The sequence below is a fragment of the Rhincodon typus genome, chromosome 28 (assembly GCF_021869965.1).
Source record: "Rhincodon typus isolate 14 chromosome 28, sRhiTyp1.1, whole genome shotgun sequence".
Taxonomy (NCBI): domain Eukaryota; kingdom Metazoa; phylum Chordata; class Chondrichthyes; order Orectolobiformes; family Rhincodontidae; genus Rhincodon; species Rhincodon typus.
The window spans coordinates 20,386,631-20,408,254 of NC_063359.1; the positions used below are offsets into that span (position 1 = coordinate 20,386,631).

The window sequence follows — 21,624 nt, forward strand, 5'->3', positions numbered from 1 at the left end:
AAAAAGAATGCCACCAAAATAGGTGTTGACATTTGACATGCCCGCCATCCAATCGGTGTTTCCAAGAGACCTGAGCTGAGAATAATTGAAAGCAGTGTTATAAATTGCCCAGGGTAGTGGTAATTATGTGCTTGAGCACAGCATTTAGCATCTGGGCGCGTAAATAAGTATGTCTGGGTAACCTTTGTTACGAAGAAATATGAATATTTTCCATTTGTAGCAGTGAGTTAATTTGCACTGTTTTCGCCTTTTCCATGAAACTGACAGTGGGAAGAGGGTGAGCGGTGGTCAGGCTGTTGGTGTGCTCATTACCTAAAAATCATAGCAAACAAAACAGCGAATATTTAAAAGATTTATTAGAAGGGATGGAATACAACGCGGTGCCTCTTCCAGCTGATTCACGCCACTGCTGAGATCACTCAAGCCACATCATGATTTCAAACCCTTTGGTTTCTTTCCCCTAAAACGGTTGACCTTATTGAGGATTTGTACAGGGCACAACGGAGGCTCTGAAGATATATAATTGAGATTAGAGATTTGAAGCCCGTGATGACCTGCACATTGTATCGTGGTTTGAGTGCAGCTATATCTCATCCACGAGGTGGGTGGGTTCTCTCTAACGCGACGCTACCCTTTTGTAAAGTGCTTCCTTCAGCGTAATTAAACAAACTAGTAAAGGGAGTTAGAAACATAAGCGGCAGTGATCGGAACAACTGTTCAAGATTGGAATAATTTCAAGTCAAAGACAATTTACATGAACGTAAATTAAGGGGAAAAACAATTTGTGTTTATAGCTAAATTGCAACAGTGACTAAACAGTGTTTCATATGTGGTAAAACACTTTGGGACGCTCTAAAGTAGTGAAAGGAGTTATATAAAAGCATTTTTTAAAAACCTTTTAGCTTTATAATATATCAGTAAACGAGAGGGAGGTTTCCCTGCAAAGCCTGGTGTATTTATCTTAGCGCTCATCTTAATGATCGTACTATTAACATATCTGCGGCGCGTTTGTGTGAATTTACGGACAGAATGGGATTCTTACATTTGGAAATTCTTGAGCGAAGGACTTTGTGATGGGGCTGTAGAGTGTCCAGCATGTACGCTGTTCTTTTTTCTGCACCATCAATCTGCAATAAGGCGGCAGTGCACTTGTAACGTGCTTTTCAGAGCACGGCGGGATTCACCTGGACACTTTCTCCCCATATTCCATTCATGTAGTATGCCCGCACACACTGCTGTATAGATTAGGGTTTAAATGTCGAACAGATCGGAGGAAACACAATCCAGTGCTTCCCACAGTGTAGCAAAATCCAAGGTGGTTGTGTCTGTTAGCTAAACTCCTAAGGTTTATTCAAGTTACTAACCCATTCCTAGCAGTTTAAACAAAATCTAACCTTCTTTAGGAAAACAGACTTGGCCTTGGAGCAATGCAATCAGATGTCTTAGTTTAGTAAAACAAAGAACTGCGCATGCTGGAGAAGCGAACCAAACAGAAACAGAAATTGCTGGAGAAACTCAGCAGGTCTAGCAGCTTCTGTGGCGAGAAAACAGTTAATGTTTCGACTCCAGCGACTCTTCAATCGTTAACCTCCCGTTAAATGTTTCTCTCTCCACAGATGCTGCCAGACCTGCTGAGTTTCTCCAGCAATTTCTGTTCTTATGTGTTTCAGATGCTTAGTATGTTAGCCGTGCCGTGACATAAGCAAAGTCACATTATACTGTAAAAACCATTATCAAATAAAATCCCTCACAGTACGAGGGTGTTGCCATTATGCTAGAAACTGGGTGTGGTTGGCACGTTCTCATTCATCTTATCTCAGTAATAAAACTCACTCCTATTAGTGAAAACAATGTGTGCATTATTAATATTTCCCCTCCTTGCGGGGAAAGTGTTACATGTTTCAACACTAGATCTACAGTCGCCGGCTCCACGAGTCCATAATGTTCCCTTAGCAACCAGGCTGGCACCAAGAAATTAAAGTATCCAATTAAAATGGTAACTAGAATGCCACGTGATGTCATCACACCACTCGGTGCTGCATCGTCCCTTCTCCCGAGACCGAGGGATATAAGCCCTCCCTGAGAGATATAGACCCTCACTGAGAGAGAAAGATGTCCTCACTGAGACATATAAATCATCACTGAGAGATATAGACTCCCAGAGAGAGAGATACGGGCTCTGACTGAGAGGGATATTGCCCCCCACTGAGAGTGATATAGCCCTTCACTGAGAGAGAGGTCCTCTCTGAGACATATAGACCTTCAGTGAGAGATATTGCTTCCCCCCCTCCCCGCCCACACACACAGATATAGTGTTCCATAGAGAGATATAGGTCCTCGTTGAGAGAAATATAAGTTTTTAGTGAGAAATGTAAGCTCTAGCTTGTATAATTCTGCTCACTTCATAGGACAAGCAGAAAATACATTGGGAATCCATTGGATGGGTTTCCCTTGACAAAGTGGGCGGCAGTGTCGGTCGTCTTTAATAAGAACGGTGAGATAGCGGCGAGATTTGTGCTGGCATGCCTCTCCTTTTGTAGGAGTAAACTCTCAAACTCCCTTTCAGCTGAAAACAGCAAGTGAACAAAGCCGGAAATTTCCGTGGGACATTTAGCATGTATTGAAACAGAAAACAGTGTAAAACTCTTGCTCACGATCCTTCAGCTGATTTAATAGGGCTCAAATATCAAGAAAACCAGAATATTGTATTTGAGTCCAGGCTGGGAAATGTATACAGTAAAAAACATAGCCGGGTTCGACCTCTAGGAAGCTCACCAGCTGAGAAGGAGCGCACAGTGTGATGCGTCATGTGGTCAAATATTCAACCTCTCGGTTGAAAGTCTTGAATGGCAAATCTACAACAAAAGGAACCACAAAATCCGACAGGACTACTCTGAGCTGCAGCAAATTTATCATAAAGACTGAACAGATAATTTCCCAGCTAAGTAAGGGACATTCTGTTGTATGGGCATGGTCTGAAAAATTGCAAGTTACCCCGTGGCTTAGAGGTAAAGGCATCAGGTTTGAGGTGTACATACCAGAGAAGACACTGAGGGAGCTCAGGAACATTGCTGGTTATGATATCCTACTCACAACCAACTCGTGTCATCCTGGAAGCGAATGAGAGCAGCAATATGAAACTGTACTCAAAGAACAGCAAACCATCCATCGGCAGGTTGGGGGTCAGGGGGCAATGGTGGAGGTTAGTGAAATTTCTAACTTAATCTAAAATAAAATGAAAAATGCATTGTGACAGTTCGCATTCCATCGGAATGAGGTATTAGGTAGCTGCTTTATCTTCTGGCTTGTGTCTTTCAGGGACTGTGACAATCACAGCGGAATTTATACAATAATGAACACTAACAGCGCTAAAGTGACTGCTCACAGGGTATATGTTGACATCTATGTTTTGTACATTTTAGTTGAATGCTATCAGCATCGGCTTGTTTTGCGAATACAATTTTGTATATATTTAGATATAAAGTTTTCTCGCTACTACGTGGATTGCAAATTCTAAAGAGCATTCCCCACTTATAGTCATTTTTCCATCAGCTGACTTTGTGCAGTTAGGCTAACTTGAAATTACCCAGACGCATTTCACTTAGGACCCTTGCAGCCATCAAACAGATGTGACATTCATCCCATCTGTTTAGGTTGGACTTGAACACCGCTCCCAGAGTTCAGAGGGCTCGGTCTAATGACACCGTACAACCTGAGACGGTGCGTTTGTTTGAAATTGACTCAAACTATAACCTTGTCGGAGAAATTGACCGTCAAGAACATCTTGTTCATCACTTGAAATTGCCCCAGTAATCAAGCACATCACACTCATTTTTAATATTATTGTGACTAGAGTTCTGTCTTTTCAGGTACTGAGTATGTACATTACACCCCAATTCAAAGTAAGATGAATCCTAATTCAAATTAGTTCTTTGAAGCTTGATTCTTTATGGTTCAGTAAAGCATTAATGAGCCCAACATTAATAGTGCTCTAGAAAGAAGATTGGAATTGTTTCAAATATGAATTTACAGGCATTAATTAAAAAGAAGTGTTAGGCATTGTTTTTAAAGGATTGGATCATTGAAGAAGAGTGATTTTGCTTCATATACATTTTATTCCTCATCTTTGTTTCAACTTTTTAAAAAAAAATGTTCATTGTGGTAGTGGGATATTGGTTATGGATGACTCTGGAAATTGAATCCAGGAAGTGATGCTAATAATTAGTTTGCAGAGCTGTGCTGATCCGCTGTGTTAGTACTGTGTAGGTATTGGTTTGCCATAAAAACTTTGGAAGTTAAGAGATTCAAATGTTTGGATTGTGCTGCAGATGCTTGGTATATGAACTGTATGGAGTGTTGCATGGGCAGCATTGTCAATTGGTACAAGTTTAAAATGTAGAGAAGGCAGAATGATTTCAGATGATAATTACCTCAACAATGTTTTATTTATTGTAGACCTGGGTGCTACAACTGGTAAACAAATGCTTTCATTTTATTACTTTAGTTTATTTAGAGTTAACTTTTTATATAATCAATCTCAAATATTGTAAATCTCATTATCGTTCTGTTTAAGCTTGTTTTTTCACTTTCACTGTCATACTTCCCAGCCAAAGCTAACTTTCAATTCTCACAGGTTCCACACGTAATTTATGTATAATCACCTAAATTTCACAGCCTAAAACTTAGAATAATTCTCTCGAAGTTTTAATTTTGTCCAGATACAAGAATATACATTATAGTAGGCAGACATGCTTAGCTTAAGGCTTGAAAAATTGCATTAGTTGGTTAGTTCTTTGTCCTGAGAGCTCTTTGTTGCTATGTTATGATTGTGTGGTTCATTAACACATTCAAATTGCTAAACATACACTTTGTTCATGCATAGGCAGTCTTACATTTTGTCAAACACACTGATATACTTTAAAACAACTGTTATGATGTTTCCTTTATAGTAATTACGCATTCCTTAAACTTTAATGTTTATAAATAAATAAAACATATTTAGATTGAAGGACAAATGAACAATATGAATTTTTAAAGAAGATTTTTGAAGTATTGTTTTAAGTAACACACCCCAAAGCCTTAGCTAACTTTACTTTGAACACGAATTCCTTCCAATATCGGGATCACCCCAAAGCCAACCAAAAGTATCATGTTATCCTCCAAAGGCACTTTGCAATAGAATTGCATGAGGACATCAAAACCTTATATGGATGAGGTTATCTTAAACAAAAATGAAAGTTAAGAGTGGAAAGGGGGCATTCTTTCTCATTGCAAAAAAATATATTGCACAATAAAATTAATGGTTCATAACAATTTGTCCCAATAAAACTTCATAACACTGAGCGTCCTAGGTCTTAGTGGGAAAATACCTCTGTGTTATGGATGATATTCACATATACACAGAAGTTTAGACTGACAAATCCCAATCTTCACTGTGGTTTTGCCGTGCCATAACAATTCAGATTCTTATTGTATAGAGGCAAATGCATCCCATTATGAGGGATATACTGCTTTGCATTGTTCTTGCAAAGCAAGTTTATAGAGTTCCTTGCCTCATGCTAAAAATTAAACTAATGCACCTTGGAAGTATTATTCTACTGTATAGTGATTGAAGGACAAACCTTGATCATAGAAGATTGAATGATCATAATGTGTTCTTTTTCTGAACACCATTCAGAAATACAGTTCAGGAATTTATTGCACTTGGAATATCATGTCAGAGAAATTCCATGAGAAAGTAAACACACAAGAATATCTTACAGTTCCATGTATTAATAATTTTCAATAATGAATTGAAGTAATTCTGTCAGTCTATCCCTTTGTGCTATTCAAAATACACTTAGGTTGAGCAAATGTATTCTTCAATATGATAAAGCTACCTCAGGTGTCATATCTTATTGTGTAACTTATATTTATTTCAGTGCCTTTTACTTTGCAAATATTTATTTTCTGTGCTCTTTCCTACTGACCTTCAGTTTGTACGATTATATTTGGGGATTCCATATACACTACCTCCTTATTTACATGGTTTTAAAAAAATTTTGGTTATTTCCTGAAAGATGGACATTGGGTCTTCATCTGGACTTTCCAATCAATGGAAGCTATAAAATCCAGTTTGTGCCCCTGATGCAAAGGGAAGTAACATATGTGCAGTTAAGCTTATGCTTTTACTGTAATAACAACGTTAAAAACTTATGCCTGAAAAGTTACCCGGATGTAAATTGAGACCAGTCAACATCTTGGGTCCAATAAATACAGTGAAAGGACAGATCACACTCAAGAAAATAAACTGAAGCCAAGCAATTGGTTCCAATATTGTTGCATAGTTGGTAGTGCAGCCAAAGTTGGTACCTGTTTGGCTTCAGACATTGTTCTTTTTACCGACCAAGTTTAACCTTAACAAATGACTGATGAATGTAATGTACTGACGGCAGCCAAATGCCCACAAGGCAATATTTTACCAATTATAGTCTGAAAACTGCAGCCAAGAATTTTTTTTAACATTCACATAACACCAGATTTATGGGAACAAATAATTTGCCTCTAATACTGATGTCACAATGGAACTTTGACAACCCATATCAATTTTCTTGACATTTTAAAAAGTCCATTAAAATCAAATTGGAAACTTAAATGAACCAACATACATCTGTTCAAACAGAACACTGGATTGATCTCCCTGTGACTGCCAGCAGATCATAAGATACAAAGGTTCTTCAAAGTGTTAAAGTGATCTGTAGCCTAAGTTCTCGTACATTTTGAATTACAATGTGATCATTTAAAAATACAAATTTATATCTTACCGTATTTAGACAGAATGTTTAAAAAATGAAAAATATTTACTGCAGCAACCAAATTGGGGCACAAATTTATATGTGGTTAAATTGGCAAGATTCTAAAATGATAGCATCATAATCCAGCAGAAAAACACAACATATTGAGACAATTTCATCAGAATATTACTTACTCCTGAAACAAAGTCTTTAAATTCAGACATACAAAATTTGAGTCAAAGAATTTTTTACATGCAAGAAATTCATTGAACGGGATACATGAAACAAATCTTGAAAGTATTTCAGGTTTCAAAGCTAGACTGGAGGACAACAGGAATAGTGATTGAAAATCTGTAATAATATAATGCTTTTGCAATAGCCTTTTTTTTCCAAAATCAATGTGTTTGTTCAATCTCCACTGAAATGGAGGCTAATCAATATCTGTGACAGCTAACAGTATTTCTCAAGCTACATTTTAAATGAAGATGCAATGGCACTCAGTAAAGACAGTTTAAGCCAAATTGTATTTTGAAATTAATACCTTTAAAATATATTTGGATGTACTAATTAGTCAAATTAGCGGTATTTTAATTTTCTATATTTTGTTGTTAATACTTTAAGCTGGTCCTTAGTGCATCCATCTGCAATTAAAGGTTTTGTCAAGTACACTGACAGAACTGCTTCTCATCTCAAAATTTAATAGTACGGAACATAGTTAAAATGCATCTGACTGAAGGTTCAGAAATAGCCTTAATATATTGGATTGAAGTTTGAGCATTGCACTTTAAACACCTTTCTTTATTTGAAATTTTCTTCGTATTGACTGACAGCTGCTCATGGAAGGAAAAAATGAACTCATTTAAACTCAATTCTTTCACAATTAAATTTAGACTTGTACATTGTGAAACTGGGAGTTGTTTCATAGTTAAAGTGTGTTCAATGGAATTGTCAAATAAAAGAGTGCATTAAAAATCAATGACTCCCAAATATACTTTATTGATGTATTTAATGGTGTAGAATGCTTTGTTTAAGACAGCTTGGAGTAGAAATCCTGAGGGCAAGAATTCAGCTGCTGTGAATTCATATTTTAAAGCATTTTAAAATCATTTCAAGAGACACAAATAAGGAGTGGCTTGCAAGAGATAGAGAAAAACATTGTTGATATGGATATATTTTTATCATGCTTATTTGCCATGTCTCTTGGGCCAGGGTTGCTGCATCAAAGTTGCACGTCTCAGAGCAACCCTGGCTTTGTGCTGAAAAGTTTCCTTTGCAAGATCTGTCCTATCAATTAGATACTTTCAAATACTGGTGGTGCCTTTGTGAATTTTTATGAAGTTGCAAGGAAATGTTGGCAACTATAGGTAAACTAATCTCAGCATGATTGCAGCAGAAATTAACGTATTCTAGTTGAATAGTTTATGTAATGTAATTAAAGCAAATAAAAGATATTCTGAGTTGACAGTATCTGATGTAAGAATCAACAGAATCTGAGTGAATCTGGTGTAACATATGTTGGTTACAAATTCAACAGACAATTGGAAGAAAAAGAAAGAAAAGATGTACATTTTTAGAAGTATGAATTTAAGTCTTGAGGAACTATCTTTGAACTATAGTCAGTGTTGTAAGGTGGGAACTGTGGCAACCAATTTGTACACAGGTCTGAGTACCAGTAATGTGAGAATGATCACATAATTTGTTTTCTCGTGATGTTGATTTAGGGATAAATATCTCCCCCTTCCTCTTCTTGAAGCCAGTGCTATGGGACTTCTTAATCTCTGAAAATGCAGACAGTACCTCAAGTCAGTGTGTTATAGAAAGGAGGGGACTCCTGAAAATGTAGTAATCTCTCGGTGCTGCATTGAATCATTCCTCTAGTCTTTCACGCTAAAATCTTTGGAGTGAATCTCAACCTTTGGATTTAGAGGTGAAAGTCCTACCATTAAGTCAAAGCTTTACATTCTTGGTACCTGAGCAGGACTTTAGTTTCTACCCACCATCTGCACAACTCCTACTTACGAATATGTAAGTGGGGACTTCATTAAATATTTTTTATAATCATAAAGGATACTTAATAATCCAGTGGCTAAATGTAATTAAACTTTCTTATGGAATGAATGCTTAATGGAGGTTACATTCATCATCTGGGATTTACTGTTTTAATACAGTACTTGCAGATGTGCTTTGGCAATGTAAGAGGAAACCTGGTTTATCACTTTTCTGACTATAAATCTGTACTTTTGGCAGTTAAATAAATGTGTCCTTACCTTTAAAGAAATAAAGTCTAAGATTGTAAAGTAAGGATATGCTCACTATAAGTATTATGGCAAATTTCTAAAAATACTCTCCATTGTTACAAATGTTGATTTTTGAAAATAACTTGAATTCCTATTTATTTTGATTGATAGGAAAAATTGCAACAATAACAAGTTCTGGCTTCTATTACCCCTTAAAGACTGATTTCCTTTTTTTAGTTTGTGAGAAACTATTATGTTTCCCATCGCATATTGCTTCCTGCAATAATATTCTGCATGAACGTAAGGCTAAATGAAACTGGACCAACTGAGAACAAAGCACGGAGCAAACATATGTTATGTTTATGGAGCTGTAAATGTTGAACATTATAGTCTTAGAATATTCTTTGGTTTAAAAACTTGCCATTCTACCAAAGTCCTTCCCCTCAAAAGACTACCATCGATAATACATTTCCAGTGGTTATAACAGAAAGCAGTTCTTCAAAAATACTTGTACTTCACTCACACAAGGACATTTACTGTCCTTTAAAGCATTCACTGACCATAATAGCATTTTGGGACATTTATGTAAGTTGGTAAGAAATAGGAGCTGGAATATGACTGAGTGTATGCATATTTAACTGAAAAAGGATTAGCCCAACTGTGAAGCTTATTGCGGTCAAACAACCTGTTGACACTGGCTAACATACTCATGAATAGTAGAAATCCAATGGACTAACCCCAGCTTGGACAGGCACTAGCAGGAGAACAGGCTGAGGAAGGTGGGGAGGACAGGAGGTGAATGGTTACAGGAGGATTTGGTTTGGCAAGAAAAGTTTGGAAATTAGGCTGGGATTTGAAGACAGAATTAAGTAACTGAATTTAGTAGCTGCATATTGTATTGTATTCACAAAGCATTTTTACTTACTTGACAAAGTTCTATATACATCCATTTTAAAAGGTGCTATGCCAGTATCTGGGTCAAGGGGAAGAGATGTTATTGTAAGATGGTAATTATGTTTCTGTTTAATGTATTTCTGTTTTTCTTCAGTACAGTTTGGCAGAGAGATTCCATTTAAGTCTCTGCCTTTAGCCAAACTAAAACTGCACTACATAGTTCTAAGATGGTACATAAATGCCAGCAATTTGTTAAAGTACACGATGAATGTGTAAGCATGTTGTTGTCTTGGTCCACAGCAGGCATGTGGAGACAGCAGCTAAACTGAAAAAGCTCTGCTTCTAATGAAAACAGATATCACAAAATCAAGGCAATTACCAATGTTTAAAGGACAATTGCACACAAATTACAAGCCTGGAGAGGCTGAAGGGTCACTGTCCAATTGGGTTTTGTTTGTTCAACTGAGTGCAGCTACTGGTAGCAGGACTTAGAAATTTGTTTGTTGGATTCTAGGACAAGTCATAACGTTTTACTGTTCTTCTACCTCTGTCAGTTCATTTTCTGTTAAGTAAGCCAGACTATTTTGTTTAAATCTTTAATGTTTGTTAATTTTACATAATCATATAAACTCACAAATAGGTTTTGTTTATTGTTTAAATTAATTTGGAAAAATTGAAACTGCAACATATTTTTTGCTTCGGTGTAGGTGATGTGTTGGCAACTTTTTATAAAAGGCATTCTAGAAGTAAAGCCTAAAGTTTCTCCTTCAATTTTAAAATCTTCAAGTTCAACAGGTCATCAACTTTATTTACACTTATTAGTAAAAAGAACTGCTAATGGAATAATTTCTCCATCAGACCACAGATACGTGAAGAATTTTTTTTAATTAAGGAGAAAATCACTACAGAGAACAAAATAAAAATGACAGAGGGTATCTTATTTAGCAGCCATTAAATGCTGTGTCTTTATTCGAATTAATTAAGTATTTTCAAAATATTAATTACTTGGTTTATACATATGTACAAAATGCAAACTGTCTTGGAAATTATAGATTACAGTTAAATATTATTGTACTACATGATAAACATGCATGTGTCTTAAACTTTACCCTGCAAACTTATGTACATGTGGGCCACCAAATTAAATTTGAAAGGGGCTTTCAGAAATTAAGTGGTAAAAATGGTCACTGAAATCTCAGTTTGGCAGCTCCAGGCTGGTCCATTTTTGCTTTCCTTGGCCCACATCTCCCATCTGAGGGCCTTCATCTCTGATCTTATATCTTTCAGTCCTGATTCTGGTTTCTCTGCGAGTCTTGTGAAAATTAAATAATGAAGCAGCAAGCCGGTCAGAAACGTACATATTTAGTAATGGGGTCATCTATTGATGTATTGTGAAATAATACAAACTGACTCTCAAATTGAAATGCAGTAATACAAATGCTAAGAGTTACAAACACTGCCTTTTGAAATTCAACCATGCGCTAGAATGTAATAATTTTGTTTGATATACTTTTCAATTAAATCCACGTGTGCCACCAATGATCATCAGATTACAACTGGCGAACGTGGAAAGGAACAGAGAGCGAGAACCTGAACATTGGAATACAGTGTTAAAGATTCAGTTCCTAAAATTGTTATAAATATCATAAATTAATTGCACAATAACTCAAACGGTTTACGTCGAAGATAGTTGATGCAGATAACTGTACGTCCTAAGTTTCAGCACTGCAAGAGTTAAGAGTTGAATTGTAACGACAGAGCTGATACTCGCCTGTAAGAGATGATTAATACCGTCATGGCATTTCTCACACAAATAAACACAAATCCATGTTAAATAGCGTCTGCAGGTTGTGTGTTATAAACACCTTATTGCACAGTCTGGCCTTTGCTTCTCTTGGCTCGTCCTCCCAAACTATAGCCTTGTCTCTGAATCTCAAAACTTGGATTGTGGAGTTGCAGTAAACAAAGGACTGTTAATTACAAACAGGACAAAAATAAATTACAAAGTTGCAATGCAATAAGCAGAGCCGTCAACCTTTGGGAGAAGGCGTCCCTTAGTGGGATTCGTGATCAAAAAGAAATAGGGCAGTTAAACATATGGAACTATTTTTTTAAATGTGCTGCATTTAAAATGTGTCATATTATTAAACCATAGGTTTGAGTCTCCACTGCAAATCAGTAAGTTTCGACGCGCATGATTATGTTGCGTAAATAGAAATGAGGGAATGAGCCTCTTCTAGGAAGATACCATTCAGAACCTGTAGAAAAGTAACATTTACAAACTGTAACTTAATCTTTACTAGGGGGGGAACACACCCCTGGGCCAATCCATAATCCAGCAAAGAGTATTGTCTTTTTCTGAAACCCTGATCAGGCCCCTAATTTCAGAATCAAATGATGATTACCAAATTCACCGAAGCAGGTATGCCTTCAGCTGTTTCTAATGGTATGAATTAATGTTGGGGGCATGCGGGACCAGATTTCTTTAATTACTTTTTCATTAGATGTCATGCACAAAAACTCACAATATTTCAGACCACCCACCATTAAAGCTTCATTTCCTGACATTTTATGATACATGACTTCAGCTACTCATCTGAGACTTAATTGCATTTTCTGATGTATTGTTTCCTCTATTTCAGCCGGTTTGGCACGAAGTGCGCCCGCTGTGGTAGGCAGATCTATGCCAGTGATTGGGTACGGAGAGCACGGGGTAATGCCTACCACCTGGCATGCTTTGCTTGTTTCTCCTGCAAGAGGCAGCTCTCCACAGGGGAGGAGTTTGGGCTGGTCGAAGAAAAAGTGCTGTGTAGGATCCACTATGATACCATGCTGGAAAACCTCAAGCAAGCAGCGGAGAATGGTAATTGTAGTGAGATTGTTAACCTGATTGATTTATATGATGCATGTGCTTTCCAAACAACAGCAAAGAAACACAACACGTACTGTTTATGTATTTACCCAGTTAAACGCTACAGCATTTTTAACCAAGAGATGTATTTCGGATTCAGATTTCTTTGGGTTTTTGTTTTAAAGAAAGAATTGGAGTGCAGGTAAAATGTTCAATTTGTGAAATGTTACACCACATTCACTTGCAAATTCTTTAAACAAGTCAATCTAAACAAAATATTATAGAATGTGTGAAATGAAGGAGATTTGGCTTCTGGAATGTTCTGGTGTATCTTGGTGATACTTGGTAAAGTCTGGCTACAATTGTGCTGGTCATTGAGTAGCATTTGATGTCTGGTTAGAATTCTGTGTTTCTGGGTGTATTCTGTGTTGTACCTTGAATCAGAAATTGTTTGTGATAGGAATGTTTGGAAGGTGCCTTGGTGTGTTGGAGTTCTGTGCTTCAAACAGGGGTTAAGCTGGAACTGTATGTTCACGTGATATAAAAATGCCTACAATACAATGACTCTTTGCTTAGAGCTAATGTTGATTGTGTTTTTACATATTTTCTGCCCATTGCCTACCTTTCGTAACCCTGATTTTGCCCCTATATACCACCACATGCCTGGTGTAGGTGATGATTACATGTCTATCATCAATGGCAATTCAGAACTGGACAACAGGACATAATTACATGTGGAAATATGTCAATACATTTTGTTTCCCTCTGACCATTGAGTGCTTTGTGCCCATAATGATACTTCATCTAATAAGTTGAGCAGGGAACACATTAAACTCATCTTCCTGAGTATTCACAGCAAGCACCAGGTCATAAAACCAAATGGTAAAGAGGCACTTATCCATTTACTTTGGTGTAACAACAATTTCTTTCATTCAGTTGTGCAAGGTGGGCATTGCTAGCTGGCCAGCATTTATTGCCCATACCCAATTGCCCTTCAGAAGGTGGCAGTGAACTGCTGCAATCCGTGTGCTGTAGGTTGACCCACAATGCCCCTTAGGGAGGGAATTTGGGTGTCTTCTTAAGTGTGTAACTCTCTCTGCATTTTAATGTCCTACACCTGCCATTCTTATGATTTGTTGAATTTACATTAATTATCTAGTTAAAATTATAGACAGTTTTCGTTCTGAGGATCTACAACCACCTGTAACTGAGATTGCTATAAACATATCTTGCAGAGATTTTGCTTGTGTTGTCAAAGGCTTAGCATGGAGTTGATAGGATATGTAGAAATAAACTATTTTCTCTGTCGGGGGAGTCCGTACACCGAGGTATAACTTTTAATTAATGCCTGGCATTCGGTGGTGATATTGAGAAACAATTGTGCTTTTACATGGGAGTGTAAATTGGAATAGTCACTTCAAGAAAGCTGTTGAATGTAGGGGTCAAAAAATGTAAATACTGTGATTGTTAGATTTTTGTTTGGTATAGAGTCAAGATGGGTAAATGGAGTTAAAGTACAGATTGGTCAGGATTTTATTAAATTGGTTCTAACAGCCATATGTCTAACTCAGGTTCCTATGTTCCATGCAATTCCAATTGAGACAGTAAGACTGCTTTAGCTGGATAATTCTGAGTGGTTTGTTTGAAAATAACAATAAATTGTTCATCATTATAATTGCTTTCCTTTGTTTTGTACATCATGACAACATTTCCAAGAAGCAGTAGCACTTAATTACCCTGAAATAATATTTCACAGCTGCAAACATCTACTATTATTCCAACAAATCTATTGGTAAATAAATGACTTATTGTAGCAGTTATATTAAAAGTATATTAGCATAGATATGGTGAAACAGACATGGTCTGTTTAGCAATGAACATTAAGTCCACAAAGATAATCTTGGAGAATTTTATCAGAAAGGCACTATTCTAAAAGTTTTTACAAGCCTCTTGAATGTTATCTTGTTATTATCATAGCTTCCTGCTCTGCTGTACTATTCTGTTTGGTTACCAATCCATGCTGATTTTGTTGAAGAATAATCCAATCCCCTGGTACCTGCATTTTTTTTCAATGTTATAGAATTCCCTTTTTGAAGGCTTCTATTAAATCTGTATCCACCATCAGGCAATGCATTTCAAATCCTAACCATTGTACAAAAGTAAAATACTGCAAATGTTGGAAATCTGAAATTAAACCTGAAAATACTAGAAATACTCAGGGAGCCAAGCAGCATCTGATGCAAGGTCATGTAACTGAAATGTTCACGTTGTCTTATTCCACAGATGCTGTCTGAACTATTTCCAGCATTTTCTGTTTTTATTTCTAACCACTTGTTCCATTTTAAACTGAAGCTTTTCCTCATGGCCTGTTTTTTTTTTTGTCAACTACCTCAAATCTGTGCCCTCTGGGTATTGACCTTTTGAAAATTGGAAACAGTTTCTCTTTAATTACTGTATCTAAACTAGTTATGTTTTAAGCACCACCTCTCAAATCTCCTCTTAGTCTTCGTTAAAAAAATTGCAGCGTCTACAATATATCTAATGTAACGGTATTGCCTCCTTTCTGAAACAATTCTGATAAATCCTAACAAACCCTTTTTCCTGAAGTGTGGCTTTTCTGAAGTGGACACAATATCCTGGCTGGAGGCAAGATGATGTTTATAAACGTTTAACTTAACGTCCCAGCTTGTCCAGAAATGTTATCTCATATTAGTAATGTTTCTTATTTTGTAGTGGGGCTTAGGGTTGATTGCCTTAGCCAGCAGAATAATGTGTAGTGGGTGGAATCCCAATGTTTACTTTGAATGGTGCACTGGTACTCTGGCCTTTAATCAGAGGCTATGCTGGGAAATCAGTCGCATCAATATACTTCATTGAAGATAAAGATGCTTTCATGTTGCAGCTCTCATGTCCACTTATGTTGGTCTTACAAAATAATTGGAAATTAGAATATGCAATCATTTTAATCTTAATGATTATAATAAATTGTTAAGATTACACTATCCTTGAACTATAATAAGAATCACTCACAACTTTGCCAATGGGAAAGGCCTGCACTTCCAGCACCTTTAGTAGCAACTTACTAGCTCATAGTTTCTGTCTCCGTTATGATAGTATTGTATTATTTTGTTATCTATTTTTCACACACAACAAATGACCAATGAAAAAACTAACAATAACTGGTTAGCCGTGCAACAATGTGCATTTATATAGTGCCTGTAACATAATAAAACATTCTTAATAGGAGCAAGGGGCAAATAAAGTTAAATTAACACAAGGGGATGATGGGACAAATGATGCTGTCTTTTAAGGGAATATTTTTAAGAGGGAGAAGTGGAACGGTTTGGGAAGAGAATTCCACAGCTTAGGTTCTATAGCTAAAGGCAGGGTAGTTAATAGTACAGCAAGAAGAATTAGGGATGCACAAGAAGCCCAATCAGGAGAAACACATAAATCTGAGGGTTGTTGAGCTAAACAGATTAGAGATGGAGAAGAGGAGATGACATGAATGGATTTGAAAACAAAGATGAGAGTTTAAAAATTGAGGCATTGGAAAATGGGGAGCCAATGTGCACCAGTGAGCTCAGGTACAATTGTTGGACAGAACTTGATATAAGTTTATAAGCAGCAGAGTTTTCAATGTGCTCAGGTTTACGGAGGGTTCAAGCTGAGAGGCTAACTGAGAGAGATTTGGAATAGTCAAGATCAGAGTTAACAATTACACGAAGGAATTCAGCTGCAATTGAACTGAGGCAGGGTTGGAGATGAGCAATGATTTGGAGGTAGAGATTGGTGGTCTTACTAATGGAGAGGATATGAAGTCTATTCAGGGTTATCTGACAGTTAATGAAGCTTTTTTTCCTGTACTGTAAAACCAGTAAAAATGAATAAAGGCACAAAAAATAAAGAGAATGCCCACCTGTTTAGACAGCATCTAGGGGGAGAGGCAGAGTCAATAATTCATCTTTCAAGGAAAAGATCTTCATGACAATATGATTTTCCCATGGGTCTCAAGTTTAAAATATTAAACTCATTGAAATGAATGAGAATCCTCACCACCAGAAGGGTGATGGCAGAGTTAAAATGGAAATGTGAGACTTAGCATTGTGCTCCCTCATCCTGATTCTCAGGCCCTTCCATTGGGTTACGGGCATTTGTTCAAATAGAGTGGGGTCTTCATTAATCAATGCAAATCAAGAGCTTATTGCAAATTTTACTGCCTTCTGGACAGCACATTGATTCTGCTTAATAAAACCTGCCGAGAGATATTCAGTGCTCTTCTATTTAATGCTAGAATTAGTTCTGAGGGAGCAGAGCAAGCAAGGCAGTGTTCTTCCAAGTTCTGCAGGAATAATGCAGGATTCACCTTTATTCTTGTCTGGGTTGGCCTCTGAGTTGTCAAGTATTATGTCGTGATGTTGTTCACTACATGTATATTGATAAAGTGTGGTTCTAGAAATGAATAGGGCCTCTGCTCAGAAATGTTGAGCACCTAAACGATTTAAATCTTAACATGAGCTACTCCACCTTGATAACATATCCCTAAACATTCATGCCTACAAAAATCTGTCAATCTCTTTCCAAAAATTTACAATTGACTCTCCAGCCCCAACCATGTATTGAAGGAAGAATTCCAGATTTCCATAATCTCTGTGGGGAAGGAGTGTTTCTGTGAAATTTACTACATTTCAGGTGCTCCAAATTTTCTGGGGTTATGAAGCTGCAGCCCAAATTGAGCAGTGTATAATTTTGTGGGACTACCATTTGTAGGCCATTGATCCAAAAAATGTAGTAGAGACCCAAAGCCCAGGCTTGCTTTGGTCTCCCTTTCACTTACAGTGTGACCATGTGAAACTTGGAGCACAAGCTGGGGCATTTGAAAAAACATATTTTTGTGATAGAGCTTCAGGAAGAACTAGTCTTGTTTCAATGACTAAAATTAACAATAACCCCCTGAGTTGGAAACAGAATTGCTTTTCATGGAATGCAGCTGTAATATTGCACTTAATTCACTTGACATGAATACATTGTTTTTCTGATGAGACTGTAGACCATAGGAGCAGAAGTAGGTCATTTAGCCCATCGCATGTTCTTTACCATTCAATGAGATCGTCCCTGATCTAATAATCCTCAACTTCACTTTTTTTGCCTATTCTCATAACCCTTGATTCCTTTACTGATTAAAAATCTATCTGCAGTAAAGAATTCCATAGATTCACTATCCTCTAAGAGAAGAAATTCTTCCTCATCTCTTTTTTAATATGGGTGACAACTTATTCTGATGTATGTCCTTTGGTCCTAGAATCTCTCACAAGATGAAACAGCCTTTATTCCTCTAGTCTGTCAAGATCCCCAAGAATCTTGCATGTTTCAATAAGGTTGCCTCTATTCTTCTATATCCCAATGTGCTCAACTTCTCCTCATAGGACAATCCTTCCAGTGTAGCGAAACTTTTCTGGACTGTGTCCAATACCATTATATTTTTCCTTAGGTTAGAGGTCCAAAACTGTTCACAGTATTCCAGCTGTGCTTTGTATAGTTTTAGCAAAACTCCCTATCATTGGGTTAATTATTGTACGTTGTACTTCATGACTCCCACGTGTACCTCAGTTGTCTTCAGTGAAAAGGAGAAAGCTTTGGTGTGGAGAGGAAATACAAAGTGCTATTGTACCAAGCTTTTTAGGCTGTTACACACTATGTATGGTGAGATATCTCTAAAATCTTGCCAGTTAGTGAGCCTACTCACTAATGTTGGTGTCTACAGACTTAGGGATGTCACAACACAGCCCAGCAATTTAATATGATGTGCATCCTTTCCAATGAATTGGACTTCAGGATTAGCAACCTCCCTGATTATTTCCCTCCCTTGTCTAGAGGCATTGAGATATTCCAATGCCCAAAAATTTCCAAGCTTAGATCCTGAAACCAACACAGGAATCAAATCTAAACTCCTTCCTTATCTTAATGACTCAGTAACACACCATAAGGTGCAGTTACTCATTGAGCCACTGAGGAGGTAAATTGCATGGCTTAGTGTGCAGAAAATCAAAAAAAAAGGCTTATGTTCAGGATATCTGAAGAGAGGGAAAAGCCACCAATTCAGCTCAGTCTGGCCCTCTTCCATGCATTTCTCCTGGTACTTTAGCATGGAGTACTGTTAATGTTAGAATCATAAAGTCTACAGTGTCTGCTCTCGCAATGGAAAGAGATTGACCAGAGGCAAGAGCCCAGGAGAGAAGAAAATAGAGAAAAGTTGAGGAAAAATTGTAAATAGAAAAGAAGCTTGTGTTCACAAACATAAGCGTGTACTGTTTAACTAGGCCAAAACATGACTACAGTTTGCCAAATATTTCTCAGATGTCATGGCAATAGAGACATATTGGCCAGGGTTTAAACTCACAGGCACATTCATCTTGTAAATTGATCCCACCCATACATCTCTTCATTTGATCTCTTGAAGGAACCGTTTTAAGCTAAGGATAGAAATTTAATTGCACTTCTTGAAACCAATATTTTCAATGACAACTTATTTTTGCAAAATTCCAATTAGAGAAAAATAAGAGGTGTTATGGATGGACACTGATTTTGGTTATGCATATTATTTGATTGATAACCTATGCAGCTATTTGTATATAAGGTGGTCCCCTGGGATACTAGAATTGTCCAGATAGATTGCAATGGTCTATTCTATTCTTTATATTCCATATTTCCCACTAATGTTGAAAAGATTCCCTACTATAAGAAACAGATTAAAAAATCTGAAATTAGATTTAATGCATTTCTAGAGTAAAAGCATTAATGGAATGAAAAACTCTACCTACACAATGATTTGTAAAATATACTTCCTTGAAATGGACAGATGAAATCCCAGAGCAATTACAAAATGATAAGAGCCTTTGCTAAGAGCAAATGGGACATTTCTACATGTCTACATGGTCTCACTGACACACAAACCTCTTATTGAACATTTCCTCCAACTTTCCCTCTCAGACATTAGAAATTGGTATCTTTCTCCAAGAATGCAAAATCTTGGATGTAAGTTGTAACTTTCACAACCCAGAATATCCCAAAGTGCTTTACTTCCAGTGAATTACTTCTGGAGCTGCAATGCTAATATTTTTATAGAGGAAATGTACTGTAAGAGATGACCTCAGTCACTGATTATTGGAAGAACTGATTGACATTTGTCAGGCATTCGAATTTTACAAAGTCTATGTTCTAACTCCAAATTAACAATTGTTCTTGGGCCTTATTCTTCTCAAAGATGTTCACACATCAAGTGGAAATTCCCAACGATGGAACTGGTAGGATCTATTTAGGAATTAGAACTTTGTAAGTGCCGCAGTATAAATAGGCAGTGAATAAATACTAATATAAAATCGATCATTCTGTTCGTTATACCCTCAATTGATACTTTAATTATTATTTTTATCTGAAAATTCAGGGCAGCAACAGTGTTGAAGACTACAAATGTTTAGAACAGTGCTCTGAGAATCAAACACAGGCTGAGAGTTGCACTCTACTTTTTGTCTGAATTTTGGGAAATTTTTCCTTGGCTCTTCTTTAATGTTTTCCTTTTATATAGACAAGTGGCTGTGGTGTTTAAAACAAGCTATTGAGAAGTCAGATTGTTACATTTGTTTGTCCAATTATTGAACGCACAATTTCTGTGGCAGTGAGTACATTTCTTCTTTGCTTAGGTGCAAGTTGGCAAAGCCAAGTCGTAAGGATACCCAAGTGGGCAGTAAGTTTGTTTTTATTCACTCATGGGATGTGGGCATCCCTGGCTGGCCAGCATTTATTTCCCATTCCTAACTGCCATTGAGAAATGGTGATGAGCCACCTTCTTGAACTGCTGTAGTCCATGAGGTGTAAGTGAATCCACAATGCTGTTAGAAAGGGATTTGCAGGATTTTGACTGAACAACAGTAAAGGAATGGCAATATAGTTCTAAATCAGGATGATGTGTGGCTTGGAGCGGAACTTAAAATTGATGGCATTCCCTTGTATTCGCTGCCCTTGTTCTTCTAAGTGATGGAAGTCTTGGGTTTGGAACTTGATATCAAAGGAGTTTCACCAGCAGTGCTCTAGAGTACTGCAGACTCACACAGCCCAAATATCATATTACTGAGTGTAGAATAGAGGGCTCCAAACTTCCATCACTATGTGTACAACCCTGGTACTGTCCTGACATGAAGTCCTTTTCCTAAATCTCCTTCCCAAGAAAGATTGTTACCCATTGCAGGTTTTAATCACTGTCCATAAACAATATTGGCAGAAATGCTATTGATCAAAATGGATGAATAGCTGCCACAGCATGATACACATTGTACCCTGACAACTGGTAACTCTCCCAGTTGGAGGCACTAGGCTACATTCATTTTTTTAAAACTCTTATGAACCTTAACAAAATAAATGTTGAGAAACCATTTCCCTTGCCTGGAGAGACCAGAGCTGGAGGTCATAAAAACTCAGGATAAGTTGTCAGCCATTTAGTACACAGAAGGTGGTAATTTTTTCTTCATTTAGAGGATTGTAAATCTTTGTAAGAGTTTGCCTCAGAGGGCTTTCAATCCTCCATGGTTGAGTACATTTAAAGTGTTAGACGCCAAAGATATCAAGGCATGTGGATAAGACAGGAAAGTAAAGTCGATTGGCTACGATCCTGATGAATGGTACAATGAACTCAAGGAGCCGTGTGATCTACCCCTGCTCCTGTTTCTTTATATATTAATAAGATTTTATTTCAACGGTTTTTAGTTAACTTTCTTCACATTTGTTTTTGGTTAGTTGACCTTTGTGGAAGCCCATCATGGTATTTTGTATTTATAGATTGTTTTTTAAGTGTGTGAAATGTTGGGTAAGAAGT

The 21,624-nt window shown here is 37.1% G+C and overlaps 1 protein-coding gene across 2 annotated transcripts in view; it reads left to right on the plus strand.

Annotated features, from left to right (window-relative positions):
* lhx6a (LIM homeobox 6a) overlaps positions 1-21,624 on the plus strand; it is a 49,816-nt gene that overhangs the window by 8,364 nt on the left and 19,828 nt on the right. For both annotated transcript variants that reach the window (XM_020510560.2, XM_048613571.1), the window contains exon 5: positions 12,547-12,767. In XM_020510560.2, the coding sequence (XP_020366149.1) occupies positions 12,547-12,767 (221 nt within the window). The remainder of the gene's footprint in view (positions 1-12,546; positions 12,768-21,624) is intronic.